Genomic DNA, 27,051 nt, shown 5'->3' on the forward strand with positions numbered 1-27,051 from the left:
GGGGAGCTGCCAGAAGACCCCAGACCCATTGCTCCAAGAGCAAGGAGATGGGCTGTTGTGCCTGCTCCCCAAGCCACGCTGCAGGCCCCTCCTTATCTGCGCAACCCACCTTACAGCAGGTTACTGAACACCAAGCAGGAATATTCAATAGCACGATGCTAAAGTGCGATAACACGATTCCTACATCCTTCCTGCCATGGGTGAAGCTGGGGGAGGAAAGAAGGGAGGAAGCTGTCACCATCTCCATCTTTCACCAAAGCAATCCATCTCTCACCAGCTATCAGTCAGGGTGCCTGTCCTCCCAGTGTCCTTGTTCCTTTTTTAGCTCCTCTGTAACCAAACAGAGCCAGGTGGTTCATTTACAAAGATTTCTCCACTAAGACACAGGGATGTTTGTCTCCCACAGAGAACTCCCTGTTTGCATTGTACCTCCCTCTGGTTGTTGGGTGCACTGAGGAAGCTTTGGCGGTTGAAGGCTTGCGTACTCGCACACCACACAGCTTCTATGATTAACCAGTTTCTGGAGACTAAATTACCCTGCCTGAGGAAAGTTTTTCAGCCAAACATCATCTTTCTTCCTTCAGCGCACATCCTCCAGCTTGCAATTTCACTCAAGCAGGCAAACATTACGTGCACAGTTCCAAGGACAGCAAATAAATGTTGCATTTTCCCTCCTCCCTTCTACCCAATGCTGAGCCACGCACAGCATCCAGGTGCCACATCACATTTTGCACTTGGTTTAATGTGGCCAAGAGGATTTTCTAAGCCACCCTCTCCAGAGCTCCTCAAAGGGTCTGACAAAGGAGGGCTCGTAGGTGTGTGCATCCATAATGCAAAAGATGGGCAGACACACACCCATCAGTCCTTTTTTTGGAGCACTGCCTCCATTGGCATCGCCTCCCTCCTTTCTCCTGCAGAAGGGCAAACTCTGGTTGTCCTTTTTGCCAATCCTTGCCACAGAGGAAGGAGACACTGTCCTGGGGTCTGATGTGAGAGATGATTCATTCACTCTCCCCTGAGTCACATTCCTTAGCCTCTTCTTTCAACAAAAGGATGGCCTGGTCCCTCTAGAAAATAAAAGATAGACTCCATGCTGCACACAGTTGCCAGAATGGTTGTCACTGACAACCAAATTGAAGATCCACTAGAGTGTCTCTGCTTTTATTTATTACCTTTAATACCTCCCTTTTGTTTCTCCCTTTGCACACACAAGGGACAGGCAGGGCTTTTCTTTTTCCCATTGTCTTGTTGACATCAGTGAGCAGTTTCCATGTCACCTTGCATGTTTTACAGGCCATAGGACTAGAAACGCTGTGAGGTCCAGGCAGCCTTAAAGAAACCCAGCCAAGGCCTACACCAACGGGCCAAATGGCGCCAGCCCAGACCCAGAACACCAGCCCCAGGGCTGAAGCACGCTTTCTGCAATAGATGGATGCAAAGCCTAAAAAGCCCAGCCTCACATCAGGGCACAGGAACCACATCATGTCAAGGTGAAGACATCTAACGCACACCGTCAGCTATCGATGGTAAAATAAAGCAGTACAGAGGGTGGGACTCGACTTGTGCAAATATAGCTAGGGAGGGCTGGTACAGAAAGGAGGAGGTGGCACTTTGTGGTTAGTCATAAAAGGAAGATGTGAATCAGGTCACTCCATGTTGACTCCAGACAGACGTCATAACCTGCCATATTCAGGGCTAGGCAAACACAGCCAGAGAGCCCTATCCCTGTAAATCAGCCTTGCGTTCATGCAAGTCAACATAACGATGCCAGGTTACATCAGAAGACGCTTCCCAACATAAGAAGAAACAGTGCAAGAGAGTTGTTTGAACTAGGATTGCGTCATTCTGCACTGCATAAAAGCTGGGCTGTGGCAAGTCTGGGAACAGCTGCCAGGGAAATCCTGGAGTAGCTTCAGGGAGGATCCAGGAGTTTAACCCCCACAATCACAGCCCTGGGATTTTGACGCTGTTCCCATCACACTGGGTGCCAAAGGTGCCTCAAATTCACTCGCACCATCCCTGTGAGCAATTCCCAAGGGGTATCCCCAGAGGCCTCACTGCTGATTTAACAGCATGCAGCATTAGGAACAACACAGTTGAACATAAAGGAAGTACCACATCACGTTAAAAGCAACAATGACTGGTACACAATGAGAAGTTGAAGAGCACAGCTCCCTTTCCTCTCCAGCCAGGACACCCCCCATAGCGCCATGGATTACATGCAGGAGTATCCTTCGGAGCCTTGAAACTGCAAGTTCAGCTTCATGAGCGTCAGCACAAAAACTTGGCCCAGAAAACAATGCCAAGCAGAGGTTAAAGCTCACTGAGTCGGACACGGCTTTCTCCGCTTCTGTTCAGCGCCTAACACAACTCAGAATTGCAACAGTGTGGACAGACAGGCCAGCAATGGGACAGAACCAGACCTGAACTAGACAACTGACAAACCATCTCTGGAGGAAGGGAAAGTCCTGATCCAGTGATCCATCTGCAGGTGATCAATAACCACTGGTGTACATCAGTGGGAATCTGCTCATCTGGCCTCTGAAGCAGACCGTAGGGAAGAAGGACAAGTACTGGTGATGGGTTACGTATTCCTGCCTAGCAGCAACCAAGCAGCTCAACCTTTATACAACTTGCTGATGTTAACAGCGATGGCTTGACAAAGCTGATTAACCCACCACAGGCTTGTCTGGTCTCGGCTCCTGAGGGAATTGGGTCCTCTTGCAGAGCCTGCCGTGGAAAGATGGCACCAACATGTCCTGAAAGATCTTCCTCAAATCTTACTTCTTCCCCATCTCATAAGGCTAGGCCAGCTCTAAGCAGCTAGGTATTTGCAGGAACAGATGGCCAGCTGCTAGATCTGCACACATAGCCTAAACTGGTGTTCCCACCTCCAGCAACAGCAGCCAGGATACATCTCGGATTGCCAGGTGGAGAACACAGATCCACAACAGCAGAGATGCCTCCTGCTCTAAGAGGTCCAAGGGAAGAAAAGGCAGAGACCTTCCTCTGCAAACAGTAGTGGGGAAACAGGAATAAGAGGAGCTGCAGAGTTAAAAGGAGAGGCAGATACTGTAAATTTGCTAAGTATCTTACTCTCAAGCGAAAAATCCCTCCTGCTTCTCACATTAATCAGGGCACTTTAAAACTAGTCCTAACCAGCTGCTCCCCCTTCCTTTGTCCAACTCTTCTTCAAACGCACAAGCAGCCCACTAAGAAACAGAGCAAATATGTGCAAAGATTTGCAGACAAAACCCGAGACCTTTGGAAAACACCCCGTAGAAGAAGCAAGCACCCCTCTCCCAGCACAGATGCAGCTGTGCTTTACAGTAGGACAGTTTCCAATGTTTTCCTTCTCTGTGCAGACGAGGGATTTCCTGTCCTCCATGGCAACAACCTTGCATTTACTGAAGGAGGCTGTGCCAATAATCTCCACAGCAGAATGAAAAATTTTAAAGTGGCACTGCCTGTTAGCTCACGGTTTCAACTTGCTGATGTTTTCCACACCCATGGTCCAAAACCACTCTGCTGCCCTCCTTAAAAGGTTTGTGAGTGGGAGTAAATCTCCAGTGCTGCGCTGCCCACGCAAGGGGAGTTATTAGTTTCTCAAGCACTAGTGATGGAAATCTTTCAGAAGTCACCAACCACCACCAACCTCCCAAGCAAGAGCTGTCTATGCACCTTCCAAACGACAAGCTTTTCTAGAAAGTAACAGTTCCCAGTTCAAAGGTAGTCCCCATCATGCAGACAGCACCGGATTTAGATGGCCCCTGTCTTCCAACCGCAGGTTTAAAAGTAACAACTGCCACCCTCTCCTGAAAGGGAAGCACTTACTGGACCAGTGCTGGTCCAACAGTTTCAAAACACAGCTGAGCTAAGCTAAGCCTCCCCAGCAAGGTGTCCCCTCTCCGTCCCTTCTGAGTGTCCCTTGCACAGGCCTGCGTGTTTCTCTGCTCCAGGAACACAGATTCAGTGCACTGACTTGGCGAAAAGCCCGTCTTCGTTTTGGCCCCTCTCATGCCATTTTAGCGAGTTACATCAGCTTGGCATGAGGCCACGCGAACATCAGGACCAGCCCAAGGGATGCAACAGGAACAAAACAGGAGGGGAAGTGAGGCCATCCCCTTTCAGTGGCAGCAAGCTTGTGATGAAACTACCATCCATCACTGTCTCAAATTTAACTAGACAAGTTCACGTTACTAGAACGCCTCTGCTAACCTGCTCATTAACCTCTTAAGCCTAAAGAGGTTTTGTTTAGCAAGGCCTTCAAGGAAGAGCAGTTCAAGAAAGAGCTGGAAGCCCCTGACTAAATTATACCAAACCTGAGGTATATTTTTAGGCAGAGCCGCAGGTGCAATCTAAACCTGTGCTCTTTTACAGAGTCAGGCTTTCTTTTTTCCTCTCTTTTTCTTTTAAAATCTCCCAGAGAGGGAGCAGAACAAACTTGATCCAAACTAAACCAGACACAATAAAATAGTACATTGTTCTCAACGCAGGTAGTGGGCTAGCATTAAACAGGAACCTTAAACTTCTTTTTCACCCTTATTTTACACCACTGAATCAGACTCTCAGAGGCATTTTCCCACACAGAACAGGCTTAGGAAAGTTTTTAAGTAACAGCAAAGCAATACTAAACACAGAAAGGGAATGAGAATCCCTTAACTGACAGGGAAGACTTCTACAGTCTTACCTAAAAGAAGTTAAGGTGCTGCAAACAGTAAGTGCACGCAATTTGGCTGCTGCACTCTACCTTTGAGTGCTGACAAGAAGCTAAAGCGTCAGCAGAGAAGCACTCACAATACCTGCCTAGGACTCCACCACCCTCTCTTGCAGAACGTGACCTTGCAATTCCACTGCCAAGTAAGAGACCCACAGAAAAGAGCACTAAAAGTCATTTAAACCGACACGTTTCACTGCATTGGAGTGGAGGCAGACCAGTCACACTAGCAGTTACCATGTCTCTACAGAAGAGCAGTAAACCACAGCCAAGGGACAGCCAAACTAAAATCATAAGGACTCATTTGACCGCTTCCAGCAGCAGAGGATTGAGACAGCAGAAGCCCTGGAGTGGAATTTCAGATCCATTTTAAGCTTCTGGCTCTGACAAAAACTCCCTGTGGAACAACAGGCAAGTCACCTTTTCTGCACTCTACCTGAATTCCCTCCCCTGTAAAATAGGCACCGTTCTTCCTTGTCTGTTCAAGTTACAAAGCAGTCCTAGCAGGGATTATTTTTAGCACGCAAGCACAAAACCCCAGCTGAGCTGGACTCTGATCTCAGCTAGGCCTTCTCATTGGCTTTGTAATATAAAAAGTAAACAAAAAGCAAGGCTGAGCCCACACCACAGCTCAGCCACTGGACAGCATTTTGATAGCAGATGAACCACGGTTTTCAGAAAACAGTGAGCTGCAGGTCCAAAACCAGAGCCAGGCAACAATCTGAGGGATTAAAATGGATCACCAGTGCCTGCGTTCATTCACTGGTGACCAGTGAGCTGCAAACGGACAGATTTCAAATCCATTTCAGATATTCCACTGTCACCAAGCGATGACGCAGGTGTTTAAGAGTGCAAGGTGAAATAACTCATAACTGCACTTTCAGACATAGCAGCAAGTGCTGGGATACCAGGAAAGTACTGAAAGCTACATCCAAGAATGGGAACTCTGCAGAGCTCTTCGTTTCACATAGCATAAACGAGCAGCCTCTCCTGATCTTTTGGAGAGAGACTGCAAGTGCCAGAAACTGTCAATACCTGCTGAGAAAACCTTCACAGCTCCATATTTTGAGAAATTTCACATTTGCTGCTATGAGAAGTGTAGCACAAGGCTACAAAACTGCTAAAAGGTCAGAGCATCAGATCAGAGGTCCCCTACAGAGTTACAGTCAGGAAGAAACAGGATGGAATGGAGAGGAATGGAATAAATGGGGAGCATGTTAAAAAAAAAAAAACAAAAACAAACAAAAACAAAACAACCTAGTCGTGACAAATCTCTACTTAAAACATCAGTAATCATCCCAAGGTAAGTCAGACTGCAGCTGAATTTCTGTCCCCAGTCAGGCCAGGGTGTTTAGCAGAGTTTCTCAGGCTTGTAAAGCCAGTCATAGCTGCACAACTCCTATGGGAAGCACAGACACTGCAACAACTAGCATGTAAGAGTCCATGCTCACAGCTCTCTCCAGGCTTTCTGTATCCCAAAGGCACAGGAACTGTTCTCTGCTTGGTTTACCAGCCTTAGCATCAGTGATGTGTCTTCCTAGAACCATGAGTACTTGCATGAACCAGGGCAAACCAGCTCTTTCTTGAAGTACACTCGGCACTTAATCATTCCCTTTCTATGGCTACAAACCCCTGTTTTATTGCACCATCTGGAATCACAATCTTGTGCAACAGGACACATTTATGAGCCTCTCTTATGCAACCAGGTTGGTTCCCATCTGCAGTTTTCCAATATCCAGATACTGCCAACTTCCTAAGTAAAATCACCACCTGTTTCACCCACCCCAAAGATGCTCTCATTTTAGTACGCCTGACCTGCTGCAAGCACCATACCAGGACTGCAGCCTTCTACATCCAGCTATCCCGCTGCTAGTCTCTCCTAGGTTTGGACTGTGATCCAGATCCACTGCTCTGTGCCCATCTTAACTGTTAGCTGTGCTCCACTGAAGACAGCCAGCCAGATACCTGCAGCACCCAAGGACTTGGTTCTAATCCACCTTGCTTGCACCATCCCAACAGTCATCATTGCTTCTCTGTAAGCAGAGATGCACTACTGCTGTCCAAGGACACAAATGACCTCCTTACTCTCTAATGCTGATCACACAGCTCGATTCCTCAGGATCCATACTTCTGTTGGGAGGATGAAAAACATCTGCTCCTCCCTAAAATGGAAGAGAAAAAGCTAGACTCCAAACTTACCACATGGAGAAGGGAGCACTGTATCCTGTAACATCCTACAAAGCCCAGCAGCTGCATACCAGTAGAAACATTCTCCCTTGGAGGACCATTTCTCTATGCCACCTCCTGTAGCACAGGGTACAAGGGGATGCACCTCTGCTACCAGCTGTGTTAACAGAGTATGTCCTTGACTCCAGGCTGGAGATTTGCACCTGCTGAACTACTACTGGGCAAATCACTAGCCCATTTCAGGAAAGGCAAGCTGGATTAGCAGAGACCTGCTTTTTAAACTCTTGGAGGGAACGTGGCTGGAAAGGATTGCGTAAAACAAACCTAAGCACTTGTGCTGCAGGCCAGTGGCATACTTACCTTCAGGTAGCAGCAGCATCTGCCTTCATCAACAACACTGGAGTGGGATGTCTAACAAACCTTAGTAAACTTGACCAAACATTAGCACTCCCTCTGACCTCATTCAAATGGAGGGAGAACTGACATCTGTGGCATGTGGCTCTTCACATCAGTTACCATCACAGTGATGAGGGTTGTACCTGCTCTTGAAAGCCAATTTGCAACTCAAACCAGAGCAACAAGCTTGTAAAAGGTAAACTGCTTTACAGATGTAACCAGTAAATGTACACTAGAGTCAATCCTTGTTTGAGACATCTGTGAAACTCTGCTCTCATCCCCCACAACCAGCCTTTTAAATTAAGTCTCAGCAATATTTCTAAAAACTTGTTTTCATATTGATGATAACCTGCCTTATCATACTGACTTGCCTGTGCTGATCTTTGTTCTGCTAAGGCTTTATTCAAGGCCCTGCTACAAGGAAAGTCAGATTCAGTCATATTACATTAGTTAAAGACTTCTGTCCTTCCTTATGAGCAGACTGCCCACATATGTCCAGCTGCCAGGTAAGACACTGGGGTATGCAGCAGCCTTTCCAGTACTTCATTACAACTCAGTCTGAGGGTAAGCATCACGCAATTAGTTACCAGCAGCTGTCCCAGCCTGCCACCCACTGGCCTCCAGGAATGTGATCCGTGCTGTGACTAGTATTTTCCATATCAACACGTTTCAGACATTGAAGCTGACTGCAATGCACTCTACTGGCATAGCTGACACAAGACAGCTTCCTTCAGAGCGACGGTGTTATTGGCAGAGACTGCTTTATAGCTACCCTTTCTCGCAGTTATTTTAACTATAACTACAATAACTACAACATCAGTATAAAGCCATAATTACATCCATTTAAAGTCTTTTACAAACTTTTAATCTGATCAGATTAATACTTTAATCCAAGTTAAGCTATGTCAAGAATTTAGAGTGCAAACCACACAAAAGTAAGCATCTCATAAAAAAAGCTCTAAAAGAATATTAAAAAAAAAAAAAAGGGTGTCTCGCATAGCTTCAAACACACTGTTACTGGCAGTGCACGAAGCCCACGATAGTCTAGACTACTTCTGGAGTAGGGACATAAAGTATTGTTTGTCATGTCATGTCATGCATAGCTGCAGCCTTTCTCTGGCTGGAAAATAAGGCAGGCCTTTGAACTGAGTTGAAGTAGTTTAGGATAAACATAGCCAGAGCTCAACTTCTTCAGACTCAGCCCAAAGGCAGTTAGGTGTATAGGCTGCAAGTTCCTTGCTACTGACTTTGATTCGCAAAAACCACCCAGCTACTGGAGCTAGGTTCAGAAAGACCCAGCATATACCAATATTTTACTGTAAAACAGCATAAGCAAGATGCTACTTCTACACCATAGGCAGTAGATGCAAAAGGGCATGAACCATGGCTTCTGAGAGCCACAGCTCACTAGGAGTAGCTCATCCTGGCACAGCTGGCAGATCAGCAGAGCATAGGATGAAGCAGCCAGAAGAGAAGGCAAGAGGCACAGTATGCCTTTTTAGGAAAAGCCAAATATTTGCCAGCATGAATTGTCTTGGGACCACTAGTTGCCCCACGACAAGTAGCTAGGATTTTGTATGACATCTGTCATAGGTAACAGCAATGCTACCTACTCGCTCTCTTCTATATAGGGGCCATATATCCACAGGCAATATACTTATGCAGCTGCTGCTGGAACTGAGCTATTTGGGCAGAAGCTGAGCATGAACTCCAGAAACCTTAATCAACCACAAGTTCAAACTGTTCCTGTCAAACAAAGGTAAAAGGAGACAGAATTCAGACATTTTTCAGCTAGACTGCTGCAGGATGGTGTTGCTGTTAAGACCTGCTCAGTTTTCATGGGGTACTAAAAAACAAAGAGCAACAGGCCACAGAAAAGTAAACTATTGAACAATCCTTAGATACTGCCACTGAGCTGCCCATTCTCAGAGCTTCTCTGGTTGAAGCTGCTTCAGGCAGTCTGCCCAGAGCATAGCCACATAGCCTACTTAAAGCATGATTAGAAGTTTAGTCACAAGAAATTAAGCAAGGCTCACATACTCATCTTACTCAAAGCTGCCTTTAGAAGGGTATGGCTCGCTGACCTAAATCCACATACGCCAGATGATAGCCAACCTGTAGAAAGATGACCCTGGGGTTTATAGGCTGAGTTGCCTCAGCTATGGCAGCATATGCCCAGTTGGCCATACTAAGTTTAAAGAGGTTTATCTTACAGAAGACTGGCTAGGGCTGTGCTTCCAGAAAACCTGAAGTTTTAAACAGCCTCTTGTTGCTAGCAGGAAGTGTGAATATTGGCAAAATATGAAGCATTGTGAAGTAGTCTGAAGGAGTCCAAGCCATCTATACCTATCAATGCTTTTGAAAGGCTTGGTTTCCTCCACACGCAGCATATAGGAAGTAAAAGTTTAAGAGAGCTACTCAAACAGCATCATGACCTGAAGTCCCCACATTTCACGTCAATACCCGTTCCAAGAACAATCCTATTGAGTCTAATATTTCTCTAGTGCTCTGAATGAAGAGCTCCAGTCGATGAGTAATTTGCAATAGTTCTGTGCCTGAAAACTCAGATTGTCATTTTACATCTCACAAAGTCTTGCCATACAGCAACAGCTTGTTGTATCAGACATCTTTATTTGCTGTGTTGCCCAAGTGTACAAATACTGAATGTAGTTATAGAAATTCAAAATATATTGTAGTAGAAATCTGTCTGGGAAGTGGAATGTTAAGATATTTATTTTATAAAATTACTACACTTATATAAGTCACTCCCACTTGCAAGTTTAATATATCAGGGCTATGAAGAGACAGATTACTTTATGATCCCACAAAAAAGGAGTTCTTCTCAGAAAACATTTTCTGCTAGATGAAGTCAGTCAACAGCAAATTGTTTTCTTACATTTGACTCATTTTGAGTTATCAGCCAACAGGATGTTAGCTACATCCAGACAATTCATACACAATTCGGCTTTCATTTATACCAAGAAAGTCAACATATCACTATCAACATATTTTAAGTATTAGTCAAACAATCTCAGTGACAATATTTATTTTAAGCTAATGAAGTCAAGCCAATAAGTTGCCCCTGGCCATTGAGTGCAATTGATGCTTTTTTCACATTTTCAGAATAAGGCGCCTTAGTTCTTGAACAAGTCAATACAGCTTTGCAGGAGAGAGACATTGTTCTGGAAAGGAAGAGAATTAGTTTCAGATGAGTATGACCGATAATTTAAATCCTGCCTTCCACAATGAAGTGGCTTCCAAAATAGTAGGTCCATCCCAGGATTTTGTAGCCTGTGACAATGCTAAAGGGCTTATACTGCAAAGGCAGGCATTCAAGCAGTAAAGCATCAAAATCAGATCAGAGTCTGCAAATCTGCCTCTTCCTGCAGGCCTGCAACCATGACTCAGTTTGTGGGAAGGAGAGGGACAAGAGACAGCAGTAAGTTTTTGAAGTGGGCCAAACTGAGCAGTATTGTCAAGCCTTTTATATGTCACATTCAAGCTCAGCGCTGAAGTAGCTACCTGTGAAGTCCAGGACTCTCAGGAAGTGGGAAATTAGACTTTCCTTCTTCAAAAGGAGCTGAAGATAGAGTTATCTCTTCCTGACTCTTCCTGCTTTCTCTACACTAAATTAACAGACCCTGTAACCTGTGTACACTTTCCTGGATTAAGCTGGCAGTGCATGGTGTGGTCTCCACAGCCTACTTCAAGCCTGCTCAGTAAAGCTTGGCAGAGGCTGCTACAAAGCCAGTGTCCTCCTTCACTGACAAGCCAAGTGAGAAGGGCTGACAGCTAGATCACAAGCTGCAGGATGTGCTCTCACAGCACTCAGGAACACTTCAAGCAGCAGCTGCCTCTAGACACAGGAGGTGTCAAACCTCACAGATGAAGCTGCCTGATGGCGAGTTAGGCGAGCTGTTGTGTACTACCTGCAAAACTGAGACTTCTTACTTGCAGTGCAATAGGCTGATGTCCTAGGAGTGACAGGTTGAAAACGGACTTTCTGCACAGGACAGATAACTATCAGTACTTGTTCTTTGTATGCACTGCACCTACAGCTTTACACTTCCTTTCCTTCCCCTCTTCAGATCTCAGCTGAAGAGGCCAGCTGTTCTATTTTACACTTCCTAGTTTTAAACGGAACCCAGAAAATCCTCCAAGTTACACAGTACTCACTTCCCTCAAGCTATGCCTGTTAAATTCCAAAAAGAACACACCTTTGCATGTTTTATTTCCAGTTCTGCCATTTCTATTAGGTTTTTGCGGAATGCTGCTATTCTCTTCTGTTTGAAGCTCATCAGTTCTGTAGGGAAAAAAGAACAAACAAAGATGAGACAGATGTACAAAGTGTGACTGAGTTTTCAGTAATGCCCCTTACGTTTCATGAGTTCTGTGGTACAGCTCTAGTTACAGTATTTGACCACAAAAAGGTTCAAGAGTTAGTCTTGCTGTTTCTAGCCAGAAATGCACTCATCACATGACACTGACATCTTGGTGAGGAAACAGCTTGTCTAAGACAGAAAGGTTTTGTAGAAAGACAACTGGAATAAAACAAAAGTAAGCCACCACACAAGCTCTGTGAGAACACAGAACATTTAAAAACCAAGAAGATTAAAGGAGTAGCATGTGTACCATGAAAGCATGTTTCCTCTGTTTTATATTGTCCAAAGGCATCTGCTAAGAACCAGTGTTTGAAACTCTGTATGAGACACTCAGCTATACTGGGACAGAGCAAAAGCCTGTTTGCACAGTTCTAATTGAGATAATCAGAAGCCTGAATAGTTACCTTCAGGTGGAGGCTGAGAACAAGAGTTCAGTCTGGAAAGCAAATTCTAGGGGCTTATAATTAAGGTTGGTCTAGTACTGACATTGCTGCCTCAGACAATCATTCTTGAAAACATTTAGCTGCATTAATTTTACAGGCATCTATACTGCCCTTGAGATGTTCAGACTACTTGCTTCAGAAGAGTGCTCAGAAGCCTTCAGTAGTTGAAGGTCAGTTGGAGACACAGACTGCATTAAGATCTCCCTTCAGCATAAACATAGCAAAGCCTGTTTTACCTTGTTTTGCAGATTCTGAAATCTTTTCAAACTTCTGACAACAATCCTGTTGATGTGCCTCAGCCAGCCTGACGTCCTTGCTCTTTAGCCTGGCTTTATCTAGAGCTTTGTTCGAATTTTCATAATCAACAAGAGCCCTTGTACGTCTGTACAGAAGATCCTGAAAGTAGACAGAAATAGCGCATCAAAGCCTTAAGGGGACTACTTCCCAAACTGAGGTTACAACTACCTTAGCAGCAGGAGGTTTCGCTTCTTTCAGCACCAGATTCTGCTTCTTCCAACAAGCTATTATAACCCGCTATGCTCTTAGCATAGCAACAGGAGCCTTTTACCAGTGCAGTGCCAAGTCTTCAGGACAGTCACTTGTGCCTTAGTCAAAGAAGTCCAAGGGCTACTGTAGACATCGCTTCTTCCCTTAAAGTAGCTTTATCCTTTTATGAGGTGGGCCTCTCCACTAAGGAGGAATAGCACTTTCTGAATTCCCTCAGTCTACTTCTAGGAAGGGATACACTATCATTTAATTTGTTGGAGTTCTGACAGTGAAGCCTGAGCGAAGCAATATACTAACCTAGACATGAGAAGCAGTACAGGTCTCAGGACCAATTCCCTTCTAATCTAGCAGCAGTATAGTCTTGATATCTAAACAGCAGTACACCACACAGAGAGAGCCTGTAGTAAATGTTCCAGGGTACATGACATTAGAAGTATGACACTAGATGAAGAGGCCCATCAGGTTATACCCAGATACCATTTCTCAGCATAGGCACCCCCTTGCCAAGTCAAGTACTGATTAGAAAAGAGTTGCTGGCAAGGCTTTTGCAGTCACATCAATCTAGCAAACCCCTCTTGGAAGTCTAGACTCCAGCAGCCTTCACATGTTACTGCATATTCATGATAAAGTACTTTAGTAGGTGGGATTTACTTCAAGATTTGTAATTAGTCATCATTGGTTTTACTGACAAGTCAAGTACTCAGGCAGGGGAAGGGTTAGGGCTGCAGACTCAAATGGTTTGCTCTAACTTACTTACAGATTATTTAAAGAGTTCTTCCTCTCTACATGCCAGAGAAAAACTGGTTGGAGATCTTAAACAGCCCTTCTGTAAGTGGGCTGGGCTGCAGCTAGCCAATATATAGCTTCTATATTCTGCTGTGGTTTAGGACTGCCAGGTTTAAGCAAAGCAAGGGTCCACCTTCCTGTCTTCTTAAAGCACAAAGAAAACCACGAGCAAGTCACGATGCCTGTAATAAAACTAAGCTTCAAAAAGAAAACCATTCTCACCTTAGCAGCTTCTATATTGAGCATGTAGTATCTCAACAGTTCAGAGAGCTTTAAGTCTTCATCAGATGAAACTCTACTCTCTACCTTCTGCAGAGAAGATCAGATAGTTGGTATGTAACAGGAAACAGCAACATCCAGATTCAGAGATTCCCCTCCCACAAAAAGCTTCTCTTACCCTGAGTTTCTCAAAGAGTTCAGCAACTTTCAACAAGTACCTAGGGGAAAAAAATGCATAAGGAAGTTTCAGATACTTCTTAGTCTGACAAATGCCACGATCAATTGGCAGGAAACAAAAAAGCTGAAGGCTGGAGTTTACTCCTGCCTACAGACCCAGACAAGGGCTTGAAAAGAACTCAGGTCTAGGCAAAGACCTGGACAAAAGGTTCAATGCAAGAGGTGCTGGATTCCAGCCTAACAGACTAGTACAGTTGAGCAGCTAGACATCATTTAAAGTAACAACACTGGGCATAAAGGTCTTGTGGAGAATTTCCACACTGCTACCCTCCAAGAGGGATGAACTGTCTTATTTATTCAGCTATATATGCTGGTTTAATAAGATCTGGCTAAACTGATAGAGTTTAGAGAAGTGGAAGAATTCACCTCAGAAAAGGTGACTAGGTTTCTGTAGCTTAAAAAACCCCTACTATTCTGGAACTTTAAAGGTCCAGAAGATAATATAGGCCTAGTGTAAGCTGTGGTTGTATTTAACAGCATATTAAAACACAGATACATAAGCCCTTTCTCCCATATTCTCTGGGAGTTTGTGACCTGAAAAAAATTCAAGGAGATTTCTGTTTAGAAGGAGCTTTGATGACCAGCACAATTGAGCTCTAGGGCACAACTGGCAAAAGATCAGCTAGTTAAGAGTCAGATGCAATTGATAGTTTTAGGTCTGCCACACCAGGAGCGTCAGAGGAAAGAAAGTTTCAGTGCCACTTGCTTGCAATTCAAGAAACTCAAACCAGCTATGACTCAATCCCCTGGATTTTACAGAAGGAACTTGATATTCCCAGACTCAGGATATGTTTATGAATGGTTAGAATTGCTTACTTTTTGATAACCGTAGGTTCTTCTAATGCCAGGCTGTTCAAGCAAGCTGAAGTATAAATATAGTCATCTGCAACATCTGCAAGAACAAGACAAGGTTTTCAGGCTGAAATCAGCAAGACTGCAAAGTCTTTAGAAAGGTCTTTGAAAAGATTCACTTTTATGAGATCTTGTCATCTTATCTGCTTTTGCACATGCATCCTTGATTCTGTTGTAGTAGTTTACAAGAAAAGTCTTCTCCTGCTCAAAAAAGTCTTCTACTTCCTGAAAGAGAGTAGGACCTGTTAAGTCAGTTACATTACCACAGAATACAAGCTCTTCCTTGTTTTGGGAAGGGCCAAAGAAATAACCATAGCCACCTGAGCATCATGCCTATCCATCTCTACTGAAGAACAGAGTTCAAGACAACATCCCCAGCCAAGGGTTTGACAAACCAAGCTGTTTGGCAAGTTTCTTTTTTGCAATGAGGGTAGACTTGACACTCAACTAGTGTCAAGTTGAGTAACCAACAAGCAACCAGTAAGTTGGTATTGGACAGCCCTTAGGGCTACCAACTGCTGGAATTTTATTTCCCAGGCCTGCTGCAACACAGTAGCTAAGCAGTAAGCAGCTTACAAGCTTGCCTCATATCCACACCAAACATACGTACTGTAATGTTTCATGACATTGTGTTTAGGACAGCAATTCTATTAGAAAGAGCTACCACGGCAACATGATAGAAAAGCTGAAGCTGGACCAGTTACAGAAGTCTTTGGTATTTGATCTCATTTAGTGCAAGCAGAAACCCATAAATCATGTCTGTTCAGAGCTCCAAGGTGACCACATTTGCTGAAGGTGTAATTTCTTCCTCCCCACCAGTACCAGGTGTTAAGGCAACATTTCTGCATCCACCAGAAACTTTAAGTATACACTTAAATTTTTAACAGCCTATAGCTTTCAATGTCTTACTTCTACAGAAGTCAAAATTAATATAGGCTACTCCACCCAGCTTGGGACAGCAGTAACAAGGAAGGTTAGCATTAGCAACCAAGCCTCACGCACATCAAGACTGAAGCAGACATAACTAACTTCCCTGGAGCAGGAAGAAAGAAATAATCAAGATTAGGGTAAGAAAGAAGCAAACCAACTACCTTACCTTGACTCCAGAGAAGAGAACTTCATCAGCACTCTTTACCATGCTTTTTAAAAAGCCACCAAACATCTCTTTTGTGTTTTTCCTCCGAACACTCAGCTGCAACAGAGGGGCCAAGACAGCTTTAAAGTTATCCCAAGGGGGAAAAAAAGAGACTATTTTGACACTTGCAGTGCAGTAACATCATTTATAACTAGCATATGACAGAGCAGGCTGATTTCCAAGCTCTCCATAATACCTGTATAAGCTGTATAAACATGGCTTATGTAACATATGGCTTGACTAGAAGTTGCTCAACTATTCTGTGCCACAGGTTTTTCCCATTCCCAGAAACAGCTCATTTTCTCCTTGCATATCTTGAATCAGCATCTATCACTCATAATTAGGTGTCACAAAACAGGTGCAGTACTAACTTTAATACACCTTCATTCTTCCATTTTAGGACCAGGCAACACAGCACAGGTACACCTGAACCATACTTGTTCCTAAAATAAAGACACATAATGTTGGCTTCCTAACCAACTTCACTAGGATTAAGAAACACTATGAGGTTTATAGCAGAAAAAGGTCTAACAGTCAGGCTTTCATCCTTTAATCATCTCACAGAAGTACTGGCAATATCTGCTTGCTGATGTTGCACATAGCTTTACATAACATTCTGACTGGGCCCAGAAAAAGTGACAGCACTCCTAACATATTGCCTCACTCAAAGGAGAAAAAAAGTGTCTTACATCCTGGTCATACTCCAGAAAAACATGAAAATTGCGATCTTTGCTGAGCACAGGATGAGAAGAAATCCGCTGAAGGAAGATTTCATGTGATGATACAGTCTTCTTGAAGACAGCAAGGTATTCACTGAAAGGAAAGAACAGACTGAGATCCTCTCTTGTATTGCCTTCTTCAATATACAAAGAATTGCCTTAAGTTTAGCCAGTGACAATATGCAACTGCATGCTTCTGAAATAGCTAGCTACTGATAGAGAAGCTATTTTCAATCTCTTTAGCTAGGAAGTTTTCCAGTTTGAGAGAAACTTTTGGCAGCTCCCCAGCTCCAGGATTTTAAAGATTATGCAGCAGCAGACACCCTTCGAAACAGTCACACTCAAGATCAGTTATCACCAAATAGGTTGCTCTCCCAGGAGGCTTCTCTAAGCACAGCTTTTGGCAGTAGACTCATTCTACTTACGCTTCTAGCTCTTGCTTCATTTTGGCAAACTCTTCTTTTGTCATAGACACTTCTCCTTCCCCTAGCTTCTGCATCTTCTCTCTGGGACCATCAAAGTCAGGCTTTGAAGGTGCTGGAGGTATCTAGCCAAGGAATTGGTTAGTGATAGATGCTAGCAAATAAAGTTTTCCAAAATTACTTCCAGCTTTCTCTGGAAGGAGGCCCTTTTGCCTGGTCATGGCAAGCCAGCAAGGCTCTGCACCCAGGAATTCTAGAGGCATGTTGATGTCTAGGTCACTCTTTGCCCCTCCCAGGTCTGTGCTACCCCTGCCCCAGGAGGGAAACCAACCAAGAGAAACAACCTCTATAATCCACCCCATATCCAGCCATCTTCTGTGGCCCACAGGACCTCCTAAAGAATCATGATAGGAAAGACTATATTTAATAGAGTATTTCACTGTGTCATCTTCAGGCAGATATTAATACAACCATAGAGTCAGGGACTCTGAGCATCAATCTTTTTTTGCTGCTCCAAGCCATATGGAAAGTTAACAAATCCACCCCACTCAAGTTGTTTGGGAATTAAGGCAAAAGGAAGCATAGGGAATACCCAAGTCATGATAGTAACATTGGTAAAGCAGACTTCATGCTCTTATTAGTATGCACTTTAAATTGCCGTTGTCTTTCATTTAGAATTACATTTTTTAGGAAGTACTTACAATGAGTCCTGCATACTCTTCAGTTTCAGTGAGTGTATCATGCAGCCACACAAAGTCTTCATGCTGCCTTGTAACTGAAAACTCAGGGCTTTGAAAAGCTGGCAGTGTAGTCTGGAAGAGAAGATATAGAAGCCCTACTGTTTTGTAAATTAGTGCTTTTAGAAACAGTTCTGTCTGTTTCCAAAGGAAGCTATTTTGCCTAGTAAGAGCCTCGCCTACTCCCTTTTAGCTGAGCTGGCACTCATTTGAGAGCCTTACTACTATTTAAAGAAAAGACACTGTTGTGGAACAGCATTAATGCAGTTTATTTTGTAAAGTTTCACAGTAGCCGGTTTCCCCACCCCTACCCCCCAGCCTTCTGGTGTCAAGCTAGGATTCCTTAGCAAAGCCAATTTAGTATATCAGCTACCTTGTCTCTATTTAGAGAGTCTTCAGCCTTAGGAAATCTGAAGTTTCTGCATATATATACACACCCTCAGGCCACCTTTAAGTGGAAAACCTTCATCTAATTAGATTTCCTTCATTGCCAAGCCCATCTTTACAGACATGTGTATTGCAAATACACAGATTACTTGCGTAACATTTATGAAGACCTCTTTCTACCCCATGATCTTACCTTAGTATGTACAGTGAACTTCACTCTGTCCTTTTCACTTAGGGCATCAGGTATATCAATTTGGAGAGAAGGATCAACATTCAGGTCTACAGATACAGACCTCAGCTGCAACAGAATTCACAGCATAAGCCTTGGTCAAGCATCAAGTAGGCTTAGCGAAGCTAGACTGGTCATCAGCTGTCAACAAGAACCACATTGCACTAAACTGCTGCCTCCAGGAACAGCACATATGGGCAAGCACGACAGCCTTGACACTACCTGGACATCACTGCAATGAGCCTTTCCTTCCAAACACAGGAAAGGAAAAAGCCTTGTTAGCTTAAAGTCTGAAGAACCGATCATTACAGTTCACACTAGAGGTATTTGGCAAGTCTTATGTCAAAAGAAGCATCCTCCTTCTAGTACTTCTCCAGCTTGTTTACTTGGAGCACATCAAGCCAAGGCCTATTATGCCATTTAGAAGATAGCAACAACCCTGATAGTTCTCTCTTCATTAGCCTGTGCCTCCACAATACATGGCACAACAGCTCTTAAGAGCCTAGCCTTGTGATCCGTTTCCTCATCCTTAGATCAGAGAGCTGCTTTAATCTAAGGCAAGAAGAATGAAGTGATTTTACCTATTACAAGCCATAAGCAAGAGCCTGATGCTTTCTCACCGGGCCCAGACTGGTCACCACTGCCATTCTGATCTCCCCAAACTACTGCACATGTTCCAGTAGCTGTTCTGACAGCTGCAGAGGCTACATTCTCTCTGATCATGGGGAAAGGGGGGCACAAAGCCTCTTTAGGCTCCCATAAAGTCTGAGCCGACTGTTTGCCAGAAACAGGAACAAAACCCAAGAACACTGTGGCACTATCACCGCATCCGTTTAATCTTATTTTCGGGATACCTGGCATCCTATTACTCATTGCTGCTAGAACGCACATTTGCTGTTAAAGAAAGCCCCAATAAGCTGGTACAAGAAATAGCCTCAATGATATCCAAACTTTGCTTTACGAAAAGCTATTTATTGCTTGTAACTGCAAGTCTCTTCCTCTCCCAAATGCAGGTTTTGTCTTACCCTTTCTAGACAGAGCTTTGTGTCTGGCAACATCTTAATGCTATTTGTTTCTACTCAGAGCAGCTTGGAAGAGGTTTCTGAGCATGCTATGTGAGGCATCCTTTACAGGAGACCTCAGAGCCTACCAGGTCCAATAAACACCAGACTTGCCTTCCCAGTGCTTCAGACAAGCCTTAAACAGAGCCAGCATCTTCCTTCAGGGACTTACTTCTTCATTCCAACAGCCTACATCCAGAATATAATTTCAACTGTACTTAAACTTTTCTAGAGCAGTGGAATAGCCTTCTCAGTTGAAGATGCTCTAGGTTACACACCACTAGCATCCTCAAGTTATAGTCCTACTGAAATTCCTTACAAGGACAGAGCTTTCCGACTTCGAGCACCCACCAGCCCATTTCTCCCTCTGGTTTACAGTTTGAACTTTCTTTATCAAGTCATACTTCACTGCTTGTACCCAACCATTGAAGACAAAAGGCTTCAATTCCCTACATGACCTCAGAAGCAAGCAAAAAAGTTTAGGCATATCCAGCATAGATTACCAAGATTAATGCATACATCCACATTCTTACATCAAGTAGAATCACGTATTTAGATACCAAAGAATAGACTTTTACAAGCTATTAAACACTGGTGATCACCAGCTTCAGTCATCAGTAGTCCAGAAGCATGGAGAAACCTTAACCTATTATATTATAGTGGTTCCTATGCTATGAAACCTGTCTTCTAAGAGGCCCTCCCTTCAGTGCTGCAGCCTAACAAATAAGATTATTTTCTGCATAAGAGAGAAATTGCCAGAGATCAAGGTCACAACACAGGAAGTTTGCTGAAGAGCGACTGTCAGAGCCAGGCTGAATCCCAAGGTTATCCTTTAGGGATAATTCTGAATACCTTCCCAGGGAAGCAAGCTAGAGAACTGGGCCACAACCAATATTGTTTCACCACCCTGCAGCATACTAGTGCACAGACCCCACCAGCCAGGAGCTTGCCCCTACTACCTGCTAAGCACGTGTTTCAGCACTGAAGCCCACAAGCAAACTGTGCCAGACAACATCTGAACAAGCCTGTCATATCCAGATAGCTTGAATGCTGCCTTAAGCTTCTGTAAAGCTACATAAGAACTGTTGAGAGGCTGCCCTTTGTAAGGTGAAGCTTTGCTTCCAAAAGCTTTGGAAACTCCCTCCCCCCAGTCTGGCCATCTGTGTACTGCAGTCCAGATCTGGTAGATGACAAGTCTCTCTGGCTGCCTGCAGAGGACACAGCTGTCAGGCTAGCATGCATTTGCCTCTATCCAGCCTGCTCCTGCCCAGACTCCCCCTACCACTGATGGTTACTGCTATCATCTATGATCAGGTTCTCATGCGTAAGTGAGGAATACCCCAGTCACTGTACCCTCATCCTTCCAGCCACACTGAAAAGACTTCTATCAGCTGCATACTAGCTATTAGCTAGAGTTAGAAGGAGGTAGGTAAGAGATACACCTTTTTAAGCCTTATGACTATGGAGAGACCTCGTACGCAGCACACTGAGCTTCCCATTCTGACTTCTGCAGGACAGGAGGCTTTTATCCCATCCTGGGTATTGCCTTGGCAACGAGCAAGAATGTTGAGCTTTCAGAGCGTGCCCTGGAACACAGTTCCTAGCAGTCCCAGCACCGCTCGCATCCAAATGGACATGGTAGGACTCCAAACACAACAGGGACTCCAACAGTACAGTCACTTCTCTCCAGTCACCCCACAGGACAGATTATTACATTCCTCTACAGGCATGTGTTTCTGGTACTTGCTAGGAAGGCACAGACCAAACAGCACAAAGGTGCATGATTCAGAGGTCGCTGACACTGGTGTAAGCAGAAGCTACCCCATTCAGGCCCTAGAGGAAGGATAGGTAGAAGGCCACCATTTAGACATTAGTTTCACCTGGAGCACAGCTCACAGTCTGTTGCCAACTGAATGAAAGGCAAGTTGGTCAGTGTTTCCCAGCCAGATAACACTAGCAGCCAAAGCAGTGAGATGCAGACCCCAGTGTTTTTCATCCTGCTTACTTATCTTTACTGTCCAAACAGGATCAGCAGTGCTAACAATATGAACTGCTGAGTCTGGAAAGTATGATAAGCCAAAGGAAACTGCTTCCTCTCAGCTAAACTGAGGAAAGGATTACACAAATCAGCCAGTCCTGAATTTATGAACTTTCTTATTAAGTCTTGTGGAGAAAGTAACCCGTGATTAGATGCTGTCCACACACCCCTCCATGCCTAGTAGTTGCCTGCACTAGAGATGGGCAGGTATAGACACAAGATGGTACTGCTTTGTCTGATTAAACCAGTCCACGTCACAGGCATTTCTCCCCTGCACTAGCACCATAAACTGCAGAGGCAATGGGCCAAGAACACATAACCTACAGCTTCAACAATCCCCAGGAAGGCTACCGCAGAAGAGCTTATTGCCCCAGCAGGGCCTTATTTACACAGAAGCAACTGTGAGTCAGCAGCAGTGCTCAGCTGTGCACTCCAGAGCAGTGTGTGCTATACATACAGCCCAAAGTGTGAGAGCAGCCCAGAAACAGGACAAGAGTCAAGAACACCCCTATATACAGTGGTGGGATTCTGCCCCTCAGGACTACATGAAGCCACTTGCTAAAAAAAAAAAAAAAATCTTCTACCTCTCCTATCCTAAATATCTGCTGTAAAGGTACATGACCCAGCCTATACTTAAAGGCCACTGCAGGCTAAAACATCAAGCATATCACTATTTGACAACAGCACAGGATTGTCACCACTACCCTTCAGGAGTCTGGTCTGCAGCAAACGACCTGGAGCCATATGAAACAGAGGCTCATGAAAACCACTGGTCTGCTCTAGTCCTGTGAAGGTCACTGTGGGCTCCTAACTCCAGGCCAGAGACCTTTAGGATTACACAATCATGGCAGCAAGGCTCAGACTACAAAGAGAGCATACACACAGTCTGACTTCAGGAGGACAGAGTGCTTTGTTTCCCTACAGAAAGTGCTGGAGCAGCATTTCTCCACTGAATCAGAAGCAAGAAGCTCCCCTCTTGTTACCACAGCTCTATAAAGCACTAATCCAGTGAGCATCTAAAGCAGATGTTTCACACCAACCCTTGATCAACACAAGCACCTGCTCCTGCAGCATTAGCAGCTCATCATTCAGGACCTTTCATTCCACCATCCCTCCTACACCCATCCTACAAGCAGGAATGAGGACCAACTTGCTTATGGTCACATGAAGGCTGTGCAGACCAAAGGAATTAGACTTTCGTCTCCAGGCCCCAGGCTTGTTCCTTTATCACAGCAGGCACCCAGCCCAAGGTCTTCCTAGGAAACCACTCCATCTTAGCTCTCTGGCCTGCCACATCTGGCAGCAACTTCATATCTGCAGGCATTTCTCTGCTATGACGTCATTGCTTCTTTCCTGCACTCCAGGCAGTGGGCAACAGAACTGAAGTTTCCCCATGCCAGTTACCAGAAACCAGTCTGTCACCCCACACCCTCGAGGGGATATAGTCCAAGCTCAGCAGCTGGCAAGAGATTATTCCTCACTTGCAGCACATGCCCAAAGAGGTACAGAGGATGGTGACTCGTGGAGGAGCACAGTGGGGAAACAGCTGGGTTGGGCAGCAAACTGAAACACTCACCCAAACCCAGCACAGTGCCCTCACTTTCACCTCTCATTTCCCTTTCTCAGAAACAGCTTGGAGGGTTCTGGTTTGCAATGACTACACCAACTGTTAAAGCTGCTCTGATGCCTTCCACTTCTAGGCTCATGCCTTTTGTATTGGAATCCCCAGGGTTTCTTAAAGATTCAAGAACTTCTCCCTGTTCAGTAAAGATACTGTCCACCACAACTGCCTGACCTGGTAATGAGAAAAAGACATCAAGCGGAGCCCTCCAGAATAACACACAGTCATCATATTGATTAATGTTTCTAGGCTTCAGGACCAGAAGACTAAAAATAGATATTATGGTACTAATTAGGACACTATGATAATCACCTGATCTGGAAGCCCAAGAGAAGAGACAGCAGAGAGCATTACTGTGACAAATCCAGGTAGAGTTTTACAGCACTTGCTTTTTTTCTATTGCTTAGAGATGTTAAAAAAACAACAGAAGAGTTGGATCATTGAAGTACAATCCAGTGATGACCATCAGCTACCCAGGCTTCAGCTTGACAGACCTAAGTTTCTGACCAGGCCTCACCCAATGCAAACACATCTTCACGCTTGCAGGCATCCAGTGGAAGGATATGCCCTCAGCCACCGAGGCCACTCACTTCTGTTGAGTGGCCTGAATGGCTGCTTTTAAAGTTACACCCTTTGCAGTTTTAGCATCAGTTCTAGATGACTCGGTGTTACTTCTGCATTCTAACAAAAGAATCTGCCAGTGCAAGCAACCATGTACAACATCTGATTGCTAGTGAAATAAGAATCTGTATTTATTCGCAAAGTCAGATTAATCTGGGGTTTTCCACATAGCTGGGCTCCCAGAAGGAGCCCTTCCACAAGGACTTACGTGTCACACAGCCTTCTGCTTATTGTCAGCTACCTTATAAAAAACCTCTCCTCTTACTGATCACCTCCCCGCTGTCATTCAAGCAACAGCCACAAACAAGACTTCAGTAGTAATTACATCTGCCACTACCCAGAATCCATTACTTTTTACAGAGTAGTCTTTCTAATTAAACCAGTTTAAGTGCTCTCCAGAGAGCACTAAAAGATCATGATGTTTTCTGGCAGTTTATACAGAGTTCTCAGTTCCAGAGGGCCTTGCTTCAACACCCAGGAGTTAAACAGCAGACTTTCAGAGTATCTGGCCTGCAAATATTAGCAGCATTAGGTGCTGGAACTACATTTCAGTCATACTCAGCACAAGTAGCTTAAGTTTCCCTTTAATCAAGATATTAAAAATATGTCTGAAAGTACACTGCACGCATGCAGCGGTAAAGAGCCAATACAGTAGATGTGAAGCTTTGGTTTTGCAGCCTTGGTGACAGACTTGCCGTTAGCTCTCTGACATTCAGCTGAAACAGTCCTGAAGTAGTCCAAGTTACACATAACCAGGAAAATTGAACAAGTCTTCATGCTGCTACTTATGCTGTAGAAAATGCTTTCCCACATTTGTGACTTTGCACTGTAGAACTCGTGATGCAATGACTGAATTATTTTGCCTAAAACAAAGATAAAGAGGGAATAACAGCTCAATTTAGTCACATTGAAATGGCATTCCTCACCAAGTGCAGTGCTTGCCAAGTAGGCAGAAGGCAGCCTCTATAGCCAGAGCACCTGTTGCCACTGGCTGTGCAATAAGCTGGCCTGATCACTTAGCCTTCCTGTCAGAGGGATTTCTGCATCACCCTCTGCAGGAACAAAGCAGTCACACACCTCCTCACAGAGGGAGGGAGCTGTGGGAAAGACACTATCAACATCCAAGGATCTCATATTCTGAGCAAAAGCCTCTCTATCTCACCTTGCTCCACACAGGACACCTCCACCCAACCCACTGCTTCCTCAGCTCAATGGGTCAAGCAACAGCTTTGGCAGCGCAGGCCAAATCCATCCACCCTGCCGCAGCAGTCTGCCTGCAGAGCACAGCCTATGGCTAAGCACTTTTAGCTCATATGCCATCTGTAACATGAAGCATGCCCAGCTAAAATGGAAACTGTGCAACAGAAGCAAACTCCTAAGCCACAGTCAGCATCTACAAGAATGTTTTGCTGACCTTGTGCAGCAAGGCTGGAGCTGGAGGTAGGAGTCTCAGCAATACAGCCTCACCATGCTCTCTTCACCTCCCATGGATCTGAAATTGTATCATTAGCCCAAACTGCTGGGCCAGCTTCCTGAAGGCTATGCGTCCTTGACAGTACATCACCCTTACGTGGTAGCTTTCACCTTGCTAGCAGTTCATCTCCCTACTTGCTTTTGGGCCCAGCAGCCTGCAGAAGCAGTTTTCTTGCAAAGCATAAGCAAGATGTGGTAGGCTCTCATTCTTTCCACAACACATAGCAGAAGTTGTCCAGCACTGAGAACCACTGTTCAGGACTGATAACAGCAAGTCTCAGGCTAGGACATGCCATTTTGTCTTCCACTGACTGTTCTGAGAAAGAGGGGCTACGATACTCGCTCTCAGTATTTTGATCTAGAACAGTTTAACTGCAGACTGGAGCCTTTAAAATACTATCGAGCCACTGACATTAAGAAAGACCAGGGTATTTGCACAAGCTTAGCTTGGCAGTCCCACTACTCAGTTTCTGAAGTGCCTTTTCCTCCCCATGACAGATTACACCATCTTTCCCACTGCACTTCAGTCACCCTTATCCTACCCTCCCTTCCTCTTCCTACAGATCCTGATCCTCTCCTGCTTCGCCACCTCAGGGTCAGTTTTTAGTTTGTACATACCAATGATTCCTATTCAAGGATAATACCTAATGAAGCTTCCTTTATAGGCATAGGCTTTATCTACTGGCCACACACCAGTTTCATGTTGCTGTTTCATTACCTAAACAGGAACAGACAAGATAGGAGTATTTCTATCCTCCCCTCTGCTGCTGGAATCCCAAGACAGCCCTACTGCCTGAAACAAGCTAGTTAATCTTTGGCCATTGAGCATTAGAGTTTAAAGCAATTCCAGCCCCCACCGTGGGAGAATTTTCCCCTCCCCCCAATATTCCTGTCTGCTAAGCTAGACAGGGCACATAAACAAAGTTACCAATTGCTGCAAGACAGATGATATTTTTCCTTCCCCTCCACCCATCACCTGCAGGTCCTGCAAGCCTATGAAGACTTGCACTCTGTATTCTCAAATAGCAGGTACTTAAATACTAATAGTTTCACATGCAGCAGAAAAAAGGTTAACGCACTGGCTAGTTCACAGCTCAAAGCAAGTAACTAGAAAACACTTGTTCAACAAACTTTTGCCTGTTCTACTGGATCAAGATCATTTTAAAAGATTAAAATGCAAAAGAAGCATATGAAAGGAAGTTATCTAAAAAAAGGTAAAGGCAGGTGTATCTCTAGCCCTCAAGTCAGCTGACATACATCTTCCAAACAGCTGAAGAAAACACAGGCTGACAAGACTTGTGCACCCTTAACCACTTACAACACAAGGCATCTTCCTGTACATGAGTTAAGCTTATTCACAATGCAAAACTACATTCAGATGCAACGGTATGTAAATCAAACAGGCAGCTCACAGACTGTTACAGGGCTGTCTTATCTTCTATTCAAGGTGTGCTGGGGGTAGTTATTAAACCAGGTAGACTAGGTAGAGCAAGCCAGGCACCTTGTCCAGTATGAGAAAAAATTATAAACACATAGACATTAATTCACAAAGTTCCTGTTTTAGCATTTAATTTGCATTTCCCCAGAGAATTTGGGAGTCTTAATGTTGGGTAACACCCCATGCTCCCTCAAAGACAAGACAAAAGCCTCCTCAGCACTTAAAGCTTCAAGACCACTACTTCGGAGAAAGGAAAACCAAGTCAGCTACAAACATGATAACCAAAGAGAAGAGGCATCACAGCTGAAGTGACAGCTGACAGACTAAATAACACAGGCCACACAACCAGGAAGGCTGGTCACAGACACACAGGGCAGCTGACCCACTGAAGAAGAGCAAGTTTAAACACCTCCAGCAGAAGTGCCTACAGCACCGGTGCCCAGC

General features: G+C 44.5%; 1 protein-coding gene across 5 annotated transcripts in view; it reads right to left on the reverse strand.

Annotated features, from left to right (window-relative positions):
• Window positions 1-27,051, reverse strand: part of SNX5 (sorting nexin 5) — a 39,889-nt gene that overhangs the window by 12,260 nt on the left and 578 nt on the right. The window contains exons 2-14 of one of the 5 annotated variants that reach the window (XM_030034483.2): window positions 23,388-23,478; window positions 18,320-18,424; window positions 17,704-17,814; window positions 17,006-17,127; window positions 16,551-16,674; window positions 15,823-15,918; window positions 14,846-14,951; window positions 14,691-14,766; window positions 13,816-13,855; window positions 13,641-13,727; window positions 12,362-12,521; window positions 11,518-11,603; window positions 9,912-10,482 (exon numbers count right to left, since the gene is read on the reverse strand). In XM_030034483.2, the coding sequence (XP_029890343.1) occupies window positions 10,435-10,482; window positions 11,518-11,603; window positions 12,362-12,521; window positions 13,641-13,727; window positions 13,816-13,855; window positions 14,691-14,766; window positions 14,846-14,951; window positions 15,823-15,918; window positions 16,551-16,674; window positions 17,006-17,127; window positions 17,704-17,814; window positions 18,320-18,424; window positions 23,388-23,426 (1,200 nt within the window). In that variant the 5' untranslated portion in view covers window positions 23,427-23,478 and the 3' untranslated portion in view covers window positions 9,912-10,434. Of the gene's footprint in view, window positions 1-9,911; window positions 10,483-11,517; window positions 11,604-12,361; window positions 12,522-13,640; window positions 13,728-13,815; window positions 13,856-14,690; window positions 14,767-14,845; window positions 14,952-15,822; window positions 15,919-16,550; window positions 16,675-17,005; window positions 17,128-17,703; window positions 17,838-18,319; window positions 18,425-23,387; window positions 23,479-27,051 lie in introns of those variants that run through there. The other 4 variants (XM_030034480.1, XM_041128227.1, XM_030034482.2 and 1 more) reach the window with 4 other exon arrangements.

Source organism: Aquila chrysaetos, chromosome 13 (genome assembly GCF_900496995.4).
Source record: "Aquila chrysaetos chrysaetos chromosome 13, bAquChr1.4, whole genome shotgun sequence".
Classification (NCBI taxonomy): Eukaryota; Metazoa; Chordata; class Aves; order Accipitriformes; family Accipitridae; genus Aquila; species Aquila chrysaetos.